This window comes from Cervus canadensis, chromosome 20 (genome assembly GCF_019320065.1).
Source record: "Cervus canadensis isolate Bull #8, Minnesota chromosome 20, ASM1932006v1, whole genome shotgun sequence".
In the NCBI taxonomy this organism is placed as follows: Eukaryota; Metazoa; Chordata; class Mammalia; order Artiodactyla; family Cervidae; genus Cervus; species Cervus canadensis.
Genome location: NC_057405.1, coordinates 56,734,881 through 56,749,366, shown reverse-complemented (window position 1 = coordinate 56,749,366; position 14,486 = coordinate 56,734,881). Strand labels below are relative to the sequence as shown.

Below are 14,486 nucleotides of genomic sequence, written 5' to 3'. Positions count from 1 at the left end.
GATCCCTTATGTCTCTGACAGGAAGAGAAGTTGAATAATCAGTGTGAAATACCAGAGTCTGCTTTGTTACAAAGGCCCATGCATGTGTGTGTGCTCAGTCGCTTCAGTTGTGTCCAAGTCTTTGCAGCCCGCAAGGCTCCTCTGTCCATGAGATTCTCTAGGCAAGAATATTGCAGTGGGTTGCCATGCCTTCCTCCAAGGATCTTCCCGACCCAGGGATTGAACCTGTGTCTCCTGCATTGCAGGCATTACCACTGAGCCACCAGGAAAGCCCATTACAAAGGCCTATCCTCCAGGATAAGCCTTTGCTAGAGCTTATCCCTGATGAGGGGAGGGCATTCCTCCTACACCAGCCCCTCTAGCCTTCTTGTCTCACCTAAAGGAAAAGTAAAACATAGTCAACAGAGGTCAAGACTTCAAGGAAATGCTGCAGCCAGAGAAGGGAGGAAGGGGCAAAGGGGGAAGCTATGCCACTGGAGACACCTGTGAAGGTCACAGGCCCTCTGGACACTGGGACTTAATCTAGAAACTATAGAATGTGCTCTTGCCTCCCACTTTAGCACCACACCACACCAGGACTCCAGTATAATAGTGGATTATAGCTGAAAGCTGCAGGACAGACTCTGAGGTGGAGGGAAACCTAGAGTTAAGAAAGAGAAAAACATAGAAACAAGTAATTTGAAGCCTCTGGTACCTAAATCAGAGCAAACATTAAACAAGTCCACTCCCTAGCCAGATAATCATAAATCTTAAACAGAGAAGGCCCATTTATTTTAGTTTCTATTATCCAGGGCAACATATGTGGCTTTCAACAAAAAATTCCAAGGTATGCCAAAAAACAAGAAAAAACATTCAGAAGAAAGAAAAGAATCACCAGAACCAGAGTCACATATGATACCAGAATCAGATATGATGTTGGAATTATCAGAGAATTTGAAATAACTGATTAATATGTTAAAAGTTTTAATGGGAAAAAAAAATCAAGAACAGAAGGGTAATGTAATTAGAGAAGTAGAAACTTTAAGACTCAAAGGAAATACTAAAGATCAAAATCACTGTCATAAAAATGAAGAATGCCTTTTAATGGGCTCATCAGTAGACTCCACATAAAATAAGTGCATCTCAAGATATATCAGTAGAAACTGCCCAAACTGAAATGCAAAAAGTAAACAACAGAAAAACAACAAAATTTCCAAAAATTGTGAGATCATTGCAAAAGGGGTAACACATGTGTAACTGGAATACCAGAAAGGACTGCTGCTGCTGCTTCTACGTCACTTCAGTCGTGTCTGACTCTGTGTGACCCCATAGATGGCAGCCCACCAGGCTCCTCTGTCCCTGAGATTCTCCAGGCAAGAATACTGGAGTAGGTTGCCATTTCCTTCTCCAACCAGAAAGGACAGAGCAAAATAAATATTTTAAGTTCTAAATGGCTGAGAACTTTCCAAACTTAAAGACAACAAACCACAGATCCAAAAAGCTGAGAAAACACCAAGGTAAATTCAAAACAAAACAGCACAGGCATATCATATTCTAACTGCAGAAAATCAAAGTGAAAGTGCAAGTTGCTCAGTCATGTCTGACACTTTGGGACCCCGTGGACTGTATAGTACTGGAATGGGTAGCTGGTCCCTTCTCCAGGAGATCTTCCCAACCCAGGAATCAAGCCCAGGTCTCCTGAATTGCAGGTGGATTCTTTACCAGCTGAGCCACAAGGGAAGCCCCAAAACACTGCAGTGGGTAGCTTATCCCTTCTCCAGGGGATCTTTCCGACCCAGGAATTGAACCAGGGTCTCTTGTATTACAGGTGGATTCTTTACCAACTGAGCTATCAGGGAAGCCCACAGAAAACCAAAGACCAACAGAAAATCTTGAATGAAGCCAGAGGGAAAGAGTAAGGTAAAGGAGTGCTGGTTTGACAGCTTTTGACTGATAAAATGCCTTTTATCAGTCATCTTGAGGCTAGAGGTGGTGATATTTGATCATACCAGAGTTCTTAACCTGATGTCTGAATGTGGATAGGAAAAAAAGTTGCATCTTTATATTTAGTTTTCTCTAACTGAAATGTAGTATTTTTTCATTATGAAAATAGGAGCAAACCAGAGTAGCAGTTAAGCAGAACTTGTGAAATGCAGATAGGTTATATCACATATAATGCTGCAGATCTTGAAATACTCTTGTTTGAAAACTACTGTAGTGATTAGACCCATCCCAAGATCTTATTTAATATGTTAAAGAAAGGCACATATTTTCTACAGGTTAAAAAAAAATACTAGAATAAATGTATTTCAACAAATGGGTTTCTTTTTGTATTCCTATGTGTTTCATGCTTTTATCAACATCTGAGTAGGGATCTTTGGCACAAAAAGGTTAGGAACCCTCCTGTCACAGAACATGATTTGGATGTGCTTAAGACTGCATGGCATGGGATGGGTTCACTTGATGTTCACATGTAAGAGGGAGACTGGGAAACAACCAACCAACCATCAGTTGAGAACTTAGGTTTCAGCCTGGGCTCTTCACATCTATCACCTCACTTAAACCTCAAAATGCTATCCTCATCTTACCAAAAGAAGAGCTGAGACAATATAAGTAATTTGTCCAAGGCCACAGAGCCAGAAAAAAGTAACACTGGGATACATATCTGGGTCTTTCTGATTCTAAAGCTTGTGCCTGTGCAATGCTGTCTCCCATACGGATTGCACAGACTGTTGGCAGTCAGGCCAGGGCCCACACCAGGACATCCTCCCTGACAGCCGGGGCCTCCGGCCTCCTGGGCAGCACTGTCCCTTGTGTTCACACAGTTGCCTTGATACCAGTGTTGTTATCAAAGAGGCCAGTGCAGGCAGAGACTCATTATTGTGATCTAAAAGAAAGCTAAACATTTTAAGAAAATTTGGTTATAAAACTGGAATGGTCATCCCTTCTTGGCACATGGAGACACTGCAGCTTTGTTACTTAGCTTTCTCGGTACATTTCCTTTCCTTTCTGGCTAGATTATACTTTAATCCAGTTGTTTTCATGTTCAGTAAATCCAAACCATGTTTAACCGGTTTATTCATGTGAAGAGTCTCTGAGGTGAAGAAAGTTTTGTCTTTTCAACCGCACTGGGGATTTGCTGTCTTCTTTCTGCAAAGGGATTTTCCTGGACCTGTAATCTGAACACTTTGACCTGCTGGTTGTTTTTTTTTTTCCCCACCATGAGCAAATTTGTGAGGCTTGACCCTTTGTGTGCTGGGGAGCAGAGACAATGGCCTTCTGTGAATATCGTCTCCTGAGGACAGTAGTAACTGAAGTTGGGAATGTTATTCATTTGCTATCACTTCTTCAGAGCCTTGCTGCTTCTGCCGATAGCAGCCACCCCATGGGCCTTGTCTGTACCCTTCAGGATGGACCCACATTCTGTTGGCAGCATTCTAGAGAAGTTTGTTCATGAATATTTTGGAAGTTGACAGTCTGACTTAAACTGAAGTAAACCGGTCTCTCAGACAACAGTCTGTGTTGGTGAAATGACAGGCCCTCGTACGCAGTGTCTGGCAGGAGGCTAAATTGGCACACCCTTCACAGAAGGCAATTTGGCAATAAGTATCAAAACTATATGCCCAGGAATTTCACTTCCAGGAATTTATCTCACAGACATACTTTCTGTTTTGAGGAATGATATTTATACAATATAGATATTTTCTCTGTTTATTAATTGAATATCTCAAAACAAGCAACATTGGTTGCCTGGTTGGGGGCACTGGGTAGGTGCCCCAAGGATGAGGAGGCGAGAGGAAAAAGCTTTTTTATTTTGGAATAATTTCAGATCTACAGAAAAGCTGCAAAGGTAATACAAAGAGTTCCCATGTACCCCCTCACTCAGTTTCCCCTTATCTTATATGACCAAAATATTTTGTCAAAATTAAGAAGCCAGCCTTGGTACATTATACTATTAACTAAACTCCAAACTGACTTTCACCAGCTTTTCTACTAACATGCGTTCTGTCCCAGGATCCCACCCAGAACACCCAGTACATTTATTTGTCATGTCTCTCTAATCTCTTCTGCTCTGTGGCATGTACACATACCCTGTAGAATTTTTTGGATCTGTATCATATGACTGTTAACTATTCAAGAATAAGTAAAGTTTTAAATGAACTAGTCTTATAAACTCATACAACATTAGAACTGTAAGGAATCTTAGAAGCAATTCCATCTAAGCCTCTTGTTTCTCAGATGCAGGAAGGGACTTGGCCAAGGCCTCACTTAACAGCAGACCCAGAGCCCAGGCTAAAAACCAAGAGGTGAGCTGAGGACTAGTAGAAAGGGGGTAAGCTTTAAAGTCACTCAGACTTGGCCTCAAATCCCAGCTCTGTATCCTTGGGCCAGCGCTCTCTTTTGTCTGGATTCTTTTGTTCAACATAACGTTTTAAAATTCAATCATGTTGTGCATTTGTCAGTAATTTGCTTAAAAGACCAAACAAAGGAAAAAACAATTCTTTAAGGGAGCAGTCATGATTTCTAAGAATTTGTTGAGAAAATGTGTTGGGACTTCCCTGGTGGTCCACTGGTTAAGAATCCACCTTCCAATGGGATGCGGGTTCAATCCCTGCTCAGTGAACTAAGTTCCCATGTGTTTTGGGCCAACCAAGGTGCCGCAACTAAGACTCAATGCAGCCAAATAAATAATTTTTTTTTTTAAAAGAAAATGTGTTTTCCATCCTTGATCTCTGTTTTGCAGTTTGTTTTGCTTTGACCACACTATGCAGCTTATAGGATGACAGTTCCCTAATCAGGTTCTGAACCTGGGCCATGGCAGTGACAGCCCAGAATCCTAACCACTAGGCAACCAGCAAACTAGAGCTCTAGTTCTTATGCAGAAATATGACACCACTGGCCAGACTTTTTTCCCTTCCTGGGAGCATGCAAGTGCATTGAGTCCTGGGGTCCCAGTATTGCTGAGGGGGCGGCACTTGGAAGGAGCCCTAGGAGATGAGTGAGAAGAAAAGTAAGCTCCTGATAAACACACTAACTCAGTAGACACATTCCATATTAAAAAGCAGGGGACTGGTCTTTCATGTGGACTGCAAAATTCAGATGTAGAAGCTGGGGAGCTTCTGGGTTCAGAGCAGCGGTGTGATCTGATTATCTTAGGCAGATACAGCACCTGCCTAAGCCTATGGTGCTGGGACCACCTGCATCAGGATTGTCAAAACGCAGGTGCCCAGGCCCCACCTCACACTTGCTGAATCCCAATCTCAAGAAGTGGGAACCAGGAAACTACATTTTAACATTTTTCATGGGTAATGTTAAACATTTTAACAATATTTCCATGTTGTTCCATATAATATAAACTTATTTTATTAAACATTTGGGTTAATAATTATGCAAAACAGTGAAAGAGGAAAACTATGGCATACGCCAAGTATCAGAATTATTATGCCAGCACCAAAAAGAATTCTGAAGTTTCACAGATACTATAAAAATGCGAGTGATAGAATGTTAAGAGTAGTGTCAGAATGGAAAATATGTTCACTGATTATGTTAAAATATATAGGTATACATGTAAGAACCAGAAAAAAAAGGTAAAAATAAAAATAGTGTAAGGGAGGTGGAATTATAGATAATTTTCCCCTCCAAATTTCTTGTATTACTGTTAGGGGAAGCACACTGATTAAACCGCCCACCCTGGCCAGGCACCATAGTAACCATTTGCATAAGTTGTTTTATGACAGGAGATCCTGATAAGGAATACGGAACTAATAAGCCACCACCAACCAGAAGAGTTTGGGAAAGGTCAAGAGGAGACACCGCGTGTCTGTCCACTTTCCAGAATCCCTCTCACTAGCATCCATCTTGGCTGAGCGATGCATGTGCCACCAGGAAACACTCTGAATTAGATTGATTGGCCAAAGACTACCCAGAAACTAATCCCATCACCATAAAACCCAGGACTGCGAGCCACACAGCAGAGCAGTTCTCCTGGGTTCCCTTACCTACTGCTCTCTGCCCGGGTGCCCTTTCCCAATAAAATCTCTTGCTTTGTCAGCATGTGTCTCCTCGGACAATTCATTTCCGAGTGTTAGACAAGAGCCCAGTTTCGGGCCCTGGAAGGGGTCCCCCTTCCTGCAACGTTACTGTCAAATAAAAGTCACTTTTAATGCTATGTTTTATTTATTTAAAAAATTACTACTCCTCCACCTCTGGCCCACCTACATGTATGTATGAGGTATGCCACTAGGCACTGTGTGTAGCAGAAACTGAATGAGCACCCTAATCCTCCCAAGAGGGAAAAGAGTCTCAGGGCCACCCTGATCACCAGCTCCCAGGATGCAGGAGGAAGCCTGGAGGCAATCTGGGCGGGGTGATGGGGCACAGAGTATGATTGCTCCATGCTCAGCTGCTGTTTATGGGGTTCCAAGGTCTCTAAGGCTTCCCAGGTGGCACAGTGGTAAAGAATCCACCTTTACCCAGAGACCCAGAGCAGGAGACCTGGGTTCAATCCCTGGATCGGGAAGATCCTCTGGAGGAGGGCATGGCAACCCACTCTAGTATTCTTGCCTGGAGAATCCCATGGACAGAGGAGCTTGGTGGGCTACAGTCCATAGGGTTGCAAAGAGTTGGATACGACTGAGTGACCAAGCACACACACAAGGTATCTCTAAGCAAGGGTTTCACGGAGGAGGAATGTGTCATTCCCTCAGGCTTGACAGCCTTTAACCTCACTTCTGAACTACAGATAATCCTGACCGACTGCTCCTCCCTGACAAGACTGAAGTTGCCCAGTGGATAAAGAATCCACTGATCTTTCCTATTGCTCTCTTCAGAATCTGAGGGGACCTTCCTTTCAACTTCAGAGAGCTTGGGGTAGGCAAAGGGTAGCCTGAAGCACTGCTAGCAAAGAACTGGTTTCCTCCCTTTGATATTCAGCACAGATGACTGCTGGGAGCTTACTGACCCCTGGGGAGCTGGTCACAAAGAGCTGAAGGAGTCAGTTCAAGGAGGCACAGCCCTCCCTGCACACCAGCTCTCCCCTCCTCCAGCCTGCTCACCGCCCCTGGATGCCCTGCTTCGAATCACAGGCTGCTGCCAATTACAAAAGCACTCTTAACTCTGTTTCACAGCCCCTTGATTGATAGCACTGGTGAGTGAAATTATAAGCCTTAATGATCACGTTAATTTCTGGGGAAAGGGAAGCGGTCAGAAGAGGTTCTCAATCATAAGCACCACAATCAGCTGGGTGAGTTCAATGACAGGCCAGGGCAGGCATAAAGGGGAAAGAATTAACTTTTTTAAAGGTCACCATTGCGTAGGGGGAGCGCAACCAGGCATGAGGAACGAGGGACACAGATGATCTGGGAGCCTGAACATGACTCCAGCCCCAGGTCTCCCAACCAAAGGCCACATCAGGGCTTCTCATCCTTTGCTGCACACTGGAATCATTGGGGAATTTTCAAATACCTGGGCCCTGCCTCAGAGATTCCGGTGTACTTGCTCTGGTGTGAATGCAGCCTAGGCACTGAGCATTTCAAAAGCTACCAAAGTGATTCTATGTGGAGCCAAGTTTGAAAACTCCTTGTCCAAATGAAAGGATTTGGTGAGCAAGTAGTCAAGGTTGAGCACCTTTGGAAATCCAAAGGTTTTCCTAATCCATCTCATTAGTTGGTGCCCCCAAAGAGGAAGGGAAATTAGGCATCATTAAGCCTAGTGCTCCTTTGCACAGATGAAAACACTGATGTGCAGAGAGGTTAACTGACTTGCCTGAGATCACACTGGTCATAACTAGAACCCAGGTCTCCTCACCCTGGCCAGCACTCCTTCTTCCAGGCTCATGGCTGGGTTAGTGCGAAGATGCCCTGGATAACACTTGTGGGACAAGAGCTGGGAGCTGTTCTCCAGCCTTCACAGTGGAGGACCCCAGGCCTCCACCGCCACTTGCTCAGCATCCTGAAACATAACCATTGAAGGATTTTAGAGATACTAGGGCCACAGACAGACTTAGGCTGACTCCTTGAGGATCAAACCTATGACTTTGGCTTCCTCGGTACTTGACCCTACTCACAATTTCCCAGCAGAATATTGCAACACTTTGGTACGTCAGAAAGATGCCTAGGCTATGTGGCAACATCCTGGTTTCACCACTGGAGAGAATGTCCTCTGCACATTGCTGACAAGTCCAGCTCAGCAGTGGTAGAAAACGCTGACCACCCTCCCTGATGGTTTATATGCAAGTCAGAAGTATTCAGAGGGGGAAAAAAAAATCACTTCATGTTCCAAAATGAGCTTCAAAAATCTAAAATTGTGATTTAAAATACAGACTACATTAAAAAAAAATTAAGCCATGTGTCATAAAGGTTCTGGAACTACTCAAAGAGAGTTATTATTATTCTTCAGTTTCCATAAATGATTTTTTTTTTCTTTTTCTCTTTTTTGCACAATCTTAGTTCCCTGACCAGGGATTGAACCCAGGCCACTGTAGTGAAAACCCAGAATCCTAACCACTAGACCATCAGGGATCTCCCTCTGTAAGCAATTATAGAAAATGTTATTGTAAAATGAATGATTTGAAAGTCTTAGAGAAGCTTCTTAGCACCAGAAAGTGTCTGTCAAGTTCTTTCTATATTTTCATTTATCCAATGTCTCTCAGCCTTCATCATGATATGGGTACTGTCAAAAGATCATATAAGTGGCCTGGACTGCAAAATTTAGGGAACCAAGCTCTAACCACGGGTGCAAAGTGAAACCTACTTCATCAGTCCACTAGCAGAGGCATATTCATAATTGAAACATATGTATTCTCTGTATTTTTCTAACAGCTTCTGAAGTGTTCATCAAGCCTGTGTCTGATTAAGCACTTTTAAATTCTGAGCAATGCAATGGGCTCTCTCACACCCTCTTGGCAGGAGTGCAAATTGATGCAACCCTTTTGGAGAGCCATTTGGTTGTATGTATCAAAATTAAAAATGCATACAATCTTTTTGACCCAGAAATACCACTTCTAAGAATTTATCCTACAGAAAAACCCCACAAGTTCACGGAAGTGTACATAGAAGGATGGCACTTTGTAGTTTAATTTATGACAGTAAAAAAAAACTGCAAGCAACCCAAGTCTACCAGTAAGGAATTTGTTGGGTAAACTATAGTCCATACAATGAAATACTAGGCAGATGGTAACACGAATGAGGTAGAGCCATATGTACCATCAGGAGAGAGAGTCACACATACACAAGAAACTTGCAGAAAAGTTATATTTAGAAATAACTGACATACGTCACTTATAAGTTTAAGTTGCACAGCATGATGGTTTGATTTACATGTACTATGAAATGATTACCACAGTAGGTTTAGTTAACATCTATCATCTCATAAATAAAAAGAAAAAAGCAATTTTTAAATTTATAAATATTATGAGATGAAGATTTAGTACCTCCACCACTCCTCCCTCATCTTCTCCCCAAAATTTTATCATACTTTTAATTATACCAATAATTAGCATTTGTATCATTATAACAATGTGAATAGTGTTCACTATACAACCTATTAGAATACTGTGATTTTATGTCCTTTTTTTTTTAAACTGAGATATAATCGAGCTGCAACACTATGTCAGACACAGGTGCACAACACAGTGATTTGATATTTCTTTACATTACAAAACAATCTCCACAGAAGCTTTCTATTTTTATATAAATGATTAAAGACAGCAACCCCCATGCTGGTCTCTAGCCAGTGGGTTCAGTTCTTGTGCTCCTAAATTGTACTGAAACCTTGAACTGTAAGTGGTAAACTGGGAATCTCAATTCAGTTTCTAAACATCCTCCATTCTCTCTGTTTCCCAGAATCAAAAAACAACTAAAAGTAATTCAAACACAAATGTGAGACTCCGTATCTAATTGTCATTGTAAGCAAATACTACTTTAAGATGACCCTCCTAGATTTAGAAAAAAAATTTGTGAAAGGAGAAGCACTGAAGACTGTTCTTTGACTGCTGTCATCACTTGACTAGGTTCATCTTCTGTTGCTTGTATATTCAAATTGCATATATTGAAACTGCATATCTGGAATTTGTATATTCCAAGACAACTGTGGAACCTCCCCCACAATACCAGCCCTAGAGAATGTCTGCCTTAAAATCCAAGCAAGCAGTGAGGTTCTTAAAGTATCCAGCCTGCATACAGCAGAGATTCCAAAATCCCAGAAGACATTGCTACTGGATTTTTAACTCTGGGCTTTGTCAAATATTGAAAGCGAGGGTTTTGTTTTGCTTTTAAACTATAGTTGATTTATAACAGCCAAGTTTGATTCTTCTATGTAATGGCAGAGATGCCCCCAAAAAAGGCAATTCCATTGAGAAATCAGTATTTTGTGACATGTTACAGGAAACTTACTCCCTTTTAACTTTGCTGAGAATATTTCAAATAGAATTAAAGCAGATTAGGACTGCAATAGCTTTTATTACAGGCCAGTGAGTCCCTCCTCTTCCATGGGAAGCATACATTCCCAGCCCCTGTGAGGCTGGGTTTGGCCATGTGTTTGTGTTTGGCTTTGGCCTGTGGAATGTGAATGCATGTGATGGGAGCAGCAGCTTTAAATGTGTTTGCATGGTTTGGCTCAGCCCCTTGCACTTTCGCACTCTGCCACACAAATAACTTGCTCTAGAGAAGATGCTAGTCCAGAATGAAGAAACCCTGGATCCCATTTGCATCCAAACTGTAGCCAGGTGCCCAGCCCAGCAGTCCCATGAACAAGAAACACAGGTTTGTTGTTGGAAGTAATTCAGCATTATTGAAGTGAAAATTGACTAATACGTGGATGGACAGCCTTGAATCCATTGCTATTCTTTACCACATCTTGTCATTGATCTTATATTTGTTTCCAAGTCTCTTTTGTCTTACGAAATAGACCATTTCAGAAACATTTGAGGGAGGGTCCTCCTGATACCCTTCACCAATCCCACCATTCCCAAAGGTAACCACTATCATAGTTAGTTTTTACCATACTCATGTTTGTTTTTAACATATGCTATACATTTGTATATCTATAAACATGGTGGAGTATTGTTCTGTAGGTTGCAAAACTTTATATAAAAACCAATCTTTTTATCCTCCGGGATTCACATACCACCACTCCCAACATCATATTCCAGATTTGCCCATGTTATACATCAGCTCTAGTCCATTCACTTTATCTATTGTAACATCATCTGTATTTACTGCAATGTGTCTATTCTCTACAATATTGAAAAGAACATTCTTGTACACGTTTTTTAGTATCTTGCTTTCCTTTAAGAGGAACTTCTCTTTCTCAGTGGAATCAGTGGAATAGGAGTGGATGGCTGACTGAACTTCCACACATGCTATCTACCAAGCCAGTTTAATCAAGAGATGCAAGTATCTCTGCTCCGGACTCTTGGTGGAGATGTTGCCTAGGAGGAACCCAAAGTGCCTGTGGTCTTCAGCACCTCTGATTTCCATCACTGGCTTCTGGCTGTGGGACCAGTGCCCTGAGATTTGCTGGGAACATCTCAACTTACTTTCTACTGCTCCTTGCACGTCTTACTCACCAATATGGTTCTTCACACTTTATCTTTTTTTATCATTAAATAATTCTTTAGTTCCTGGTCAGGACTGAAATGTTGGCAAGAGAGTTAGAGACCGAGGAGTAAGTGAATGAAGACTCTGTTAATCGGCCTCTTTCTTCCTCACACAGCAATTTTTCTAACAGATGCAATTACATTTGAGAGCGGCAGAGAATGGAATCTTATGTTTTATTTCTTTATTCATCGTTTTACAAATGGGATTCACTGTAAAAAGGAAATTGCCTTTGTGGTTCAGTTCTTCAGGCTGCAGTGCTCTGAGCTTCAGTTTTTACACCAGCTGCCACTGCTACCTTGCCTCTAGTGGATGAGGACTGGCCAGGGATGGAGGCTAAGAAACCAGGCAGAGTTCATTTAAATTCAATATATTTTTTATTCTTTGTAAATACAATGAGTACAACCTTTTAACTTCACAAATCAGTTAATTCCACTTTGTACAAGGAAAGTTTTACTCATCCTATAATAGTCCAAGTGCTGAATATTTTTCCTCAGTGCTAGTACCTAATAAATCAAAATGTGAAAAGTACAGCAGCTATTTTAAAATGTTTGTTTCTACACTTCCATAAGTAGAGATTCATACCAAAGGAGCAGCTTACAGTGTAGGACGAAGTGTGTGTGTGTGCATGTGCAGGCATTCAAAGCTTTACTAGAAACCAGTTTTCTGAAAGGCATTGAAGAGTCTCAAGCTGTTAGCAATGGATCAAGAAGCCTTTCAGCATCCATCACCTTGAAATTCCTTCTGGTCTCATGTCCCTGTTCATTTGCTATCTGGTGCGACTCGCTGAAACATGAGTTTGGACCCCACTGCCGTTGATTTCAGCGCTGTGTTAATGGGACAGCAGTCTGCCTCACTCCATCATTCATCTCCACTTTACTTGGCTTTGCTGTTTTTATTCTTCCTCCCGCGACTTGGGTTCTTTTAGTAAAGCTCTTCTAATTTTGAGATGTTATCCAACCTGAAGTCGTGGTAAGAATCTCATTTTCGTCCACCAATTCCTTTGACAAGGTTGCCTGGCCTAAGGTACTGAGAAAGAGGAGGAGGAGGAGGAGGAAGGGGAGAAGGAAGGGGAGAGAGAAGGGAAGGGGAAGGAGGAGGAGGCAAGAAAGAGAAAGGAAAAAGATAGAGAAAAAGCAAATCTCACAGCATAAGCTACCCTTCACATATTAATTCAGTTCTGAAGGCCACTTTATGATGCAGTACAATAGAAGGGAAACTTCTGATAAAACTTCTGATTTAAAACCTAACCATTATTTTTAAAATAAATTCTTCAACATAAAATAGTTCTGAAGGCTGCTGTATGATGTTATACACAGAGCTATATTTGGTTACCCAACTTTATATGCTAAAAGGGAAAAGAAAGTTCTACTTATGTTTCAGCTATTGGTAGTTCAGCCTGATCTTCCAGGTAAGAGGCAGAATGGCATGGCCTGTGGCAACCCCAAATTCGGCCCCCTCCCAGGGCATGGCAGCAGGGAGTCCTCTCTGCTCAGGCGATCCTTCTATACCCCGTTCCTTCCAGGCTGCCCTACCCTGGGTGAGGCAGCAGGTCAGAGCTACTGGAATCGTTTCGTGTCAATTGACATTTCTTTTCTGAAGGCTACACATTCCCAGGTTTATGCTTCCTGAAGGGTTTGTTAGTTGAGGTTTGTTCTCCATGGGTAGAAGTTCATCAGATACTGTCCCATCCTGAAAACTGGGGACTCGGAGAGCTTAGATATCACTGGATTTGTACATATCTGAAAGCAGTCTTGTAATTGGCACATTGCCGATGGTTTTTTTGAAAAACACTTCCTCTATGGTTGATGGGCTAATAGAACGTAAAGCTGGCAAAAGTAACAGGAGTTTTCCAAAGCGACAAGGTTGAGTGGGGTATCTGGAATAGGAGAAGCCATGAAAGCAAGGTAAGATCCATCATGAACAGGCTTAATATCTGTCCTTGAACACACATCATCTTCAGCATAACTTCCTGACTGAGCCTCTCTAATGACATACTACAGGGTCCTATCCCGGCGGTACTGTCCCTATTCGGCAGGTGGAATAATAGGCACAGAGAACATAATGACACTGCCAAAAGCACGTGGTGACAGTCTCATCATTAGCACAGGGGTTGCATTTTATTTGGAAAAAAAAATCATTTTAAGAAATACGGTACTCAATTTAGACCAAATAATAAACTTAAGGTTGCTAGTGTAGACACCAACCACTAGTACTGATGAAAAAACTAGTGACAACACCCACATTTTCTGATTCTCAAGACTCCTTCACCAGGCTATTTCCCTCAAATGAAATGGATTCCTTTTCCAACCAATTATCCAAATTATTATTCAGGCACTATACTTAGTCACTCTCAGGAATAATTCCATCTTTATTACACTGCAAATTAAAGACTAAGCTCTGTTGCATGGCATTGACACCCAACTTTCACGTCAATGAAATTGGCATATAATTAAAGATGTGAGAAATTGCTGAACAATTTCCTCTCTTGATGTCCAACATATATCTGTACTCAGATATGCAAGTTCAATCTTCTGCTGCTTTTAGATGCCTATAAGCCACCTCCTCACTGCAGCTCTGATGCTTCTTCAGTCTATAGCTTAGAATCAGGTTATCAATATAGGAGGGCTCCCTCCACTGACACAAACCACCCAAAAGACTGAACTTTAGAGACACTTATCTGTGACTCAGCCAGGTTCAACTCATGGCCACAAGTGCTAGAAACTGACAGATAGCATATCCTACACAGGAGTTAGGTAACCGAACATTGAATTTAAATGCCCAATAACTCCACGGTGCAGGGACCAGGGGGACAACTTTCATGCTTGTCTCTAAGTTTTGAGCACCAGAGAGTCCCTCTCTTCAACCTGATCCTAGGCTGACAATTCATTCTGGGCCTCTGAGGATCTCATT

General features: G+C 42.0%; 1 protein-coding gene and 1 non-coding gene across 4 annotated transcripts in view; both read right to left on the bottom strand.

Moving 5' to 3' along the window:
- Nucleotides 1-8,426: 8,426 nt before the first annotated feature.
- TRNAE-UUC lies at nt 8,427-8,498 on the bottom strand. Its single transcript has one exon. It is a non-coding gene; the product is annotated as a tRNA-Glu (tRNA).
- Nucleotides 8,499-11,926: 3,428 nt separating this feature from the next.
- NR2E1 (nuclear receptor subfamily 2 group E member 1) overlaps nt 11,927-14,486 on the bottom strand; it is a 118,093-nt gene continuing 115,533 nt past the window's right edge. For all 3 annotated transcript variants that reach the window (XM_043439640.1, XM_043439641.1, XM_043439642.1), the window contains one exon: nt 11,927-13,452. In XM_043439640.1, coding sequence (XP_043295575.1) covers nt 13,290-13,452 — 163 coding nt within the window. In that variant the 3' untranslated portion in view covers nt 11,927-13,289. The remainder of the gene's footprint in view (nt 13,453-14,486) is intronic.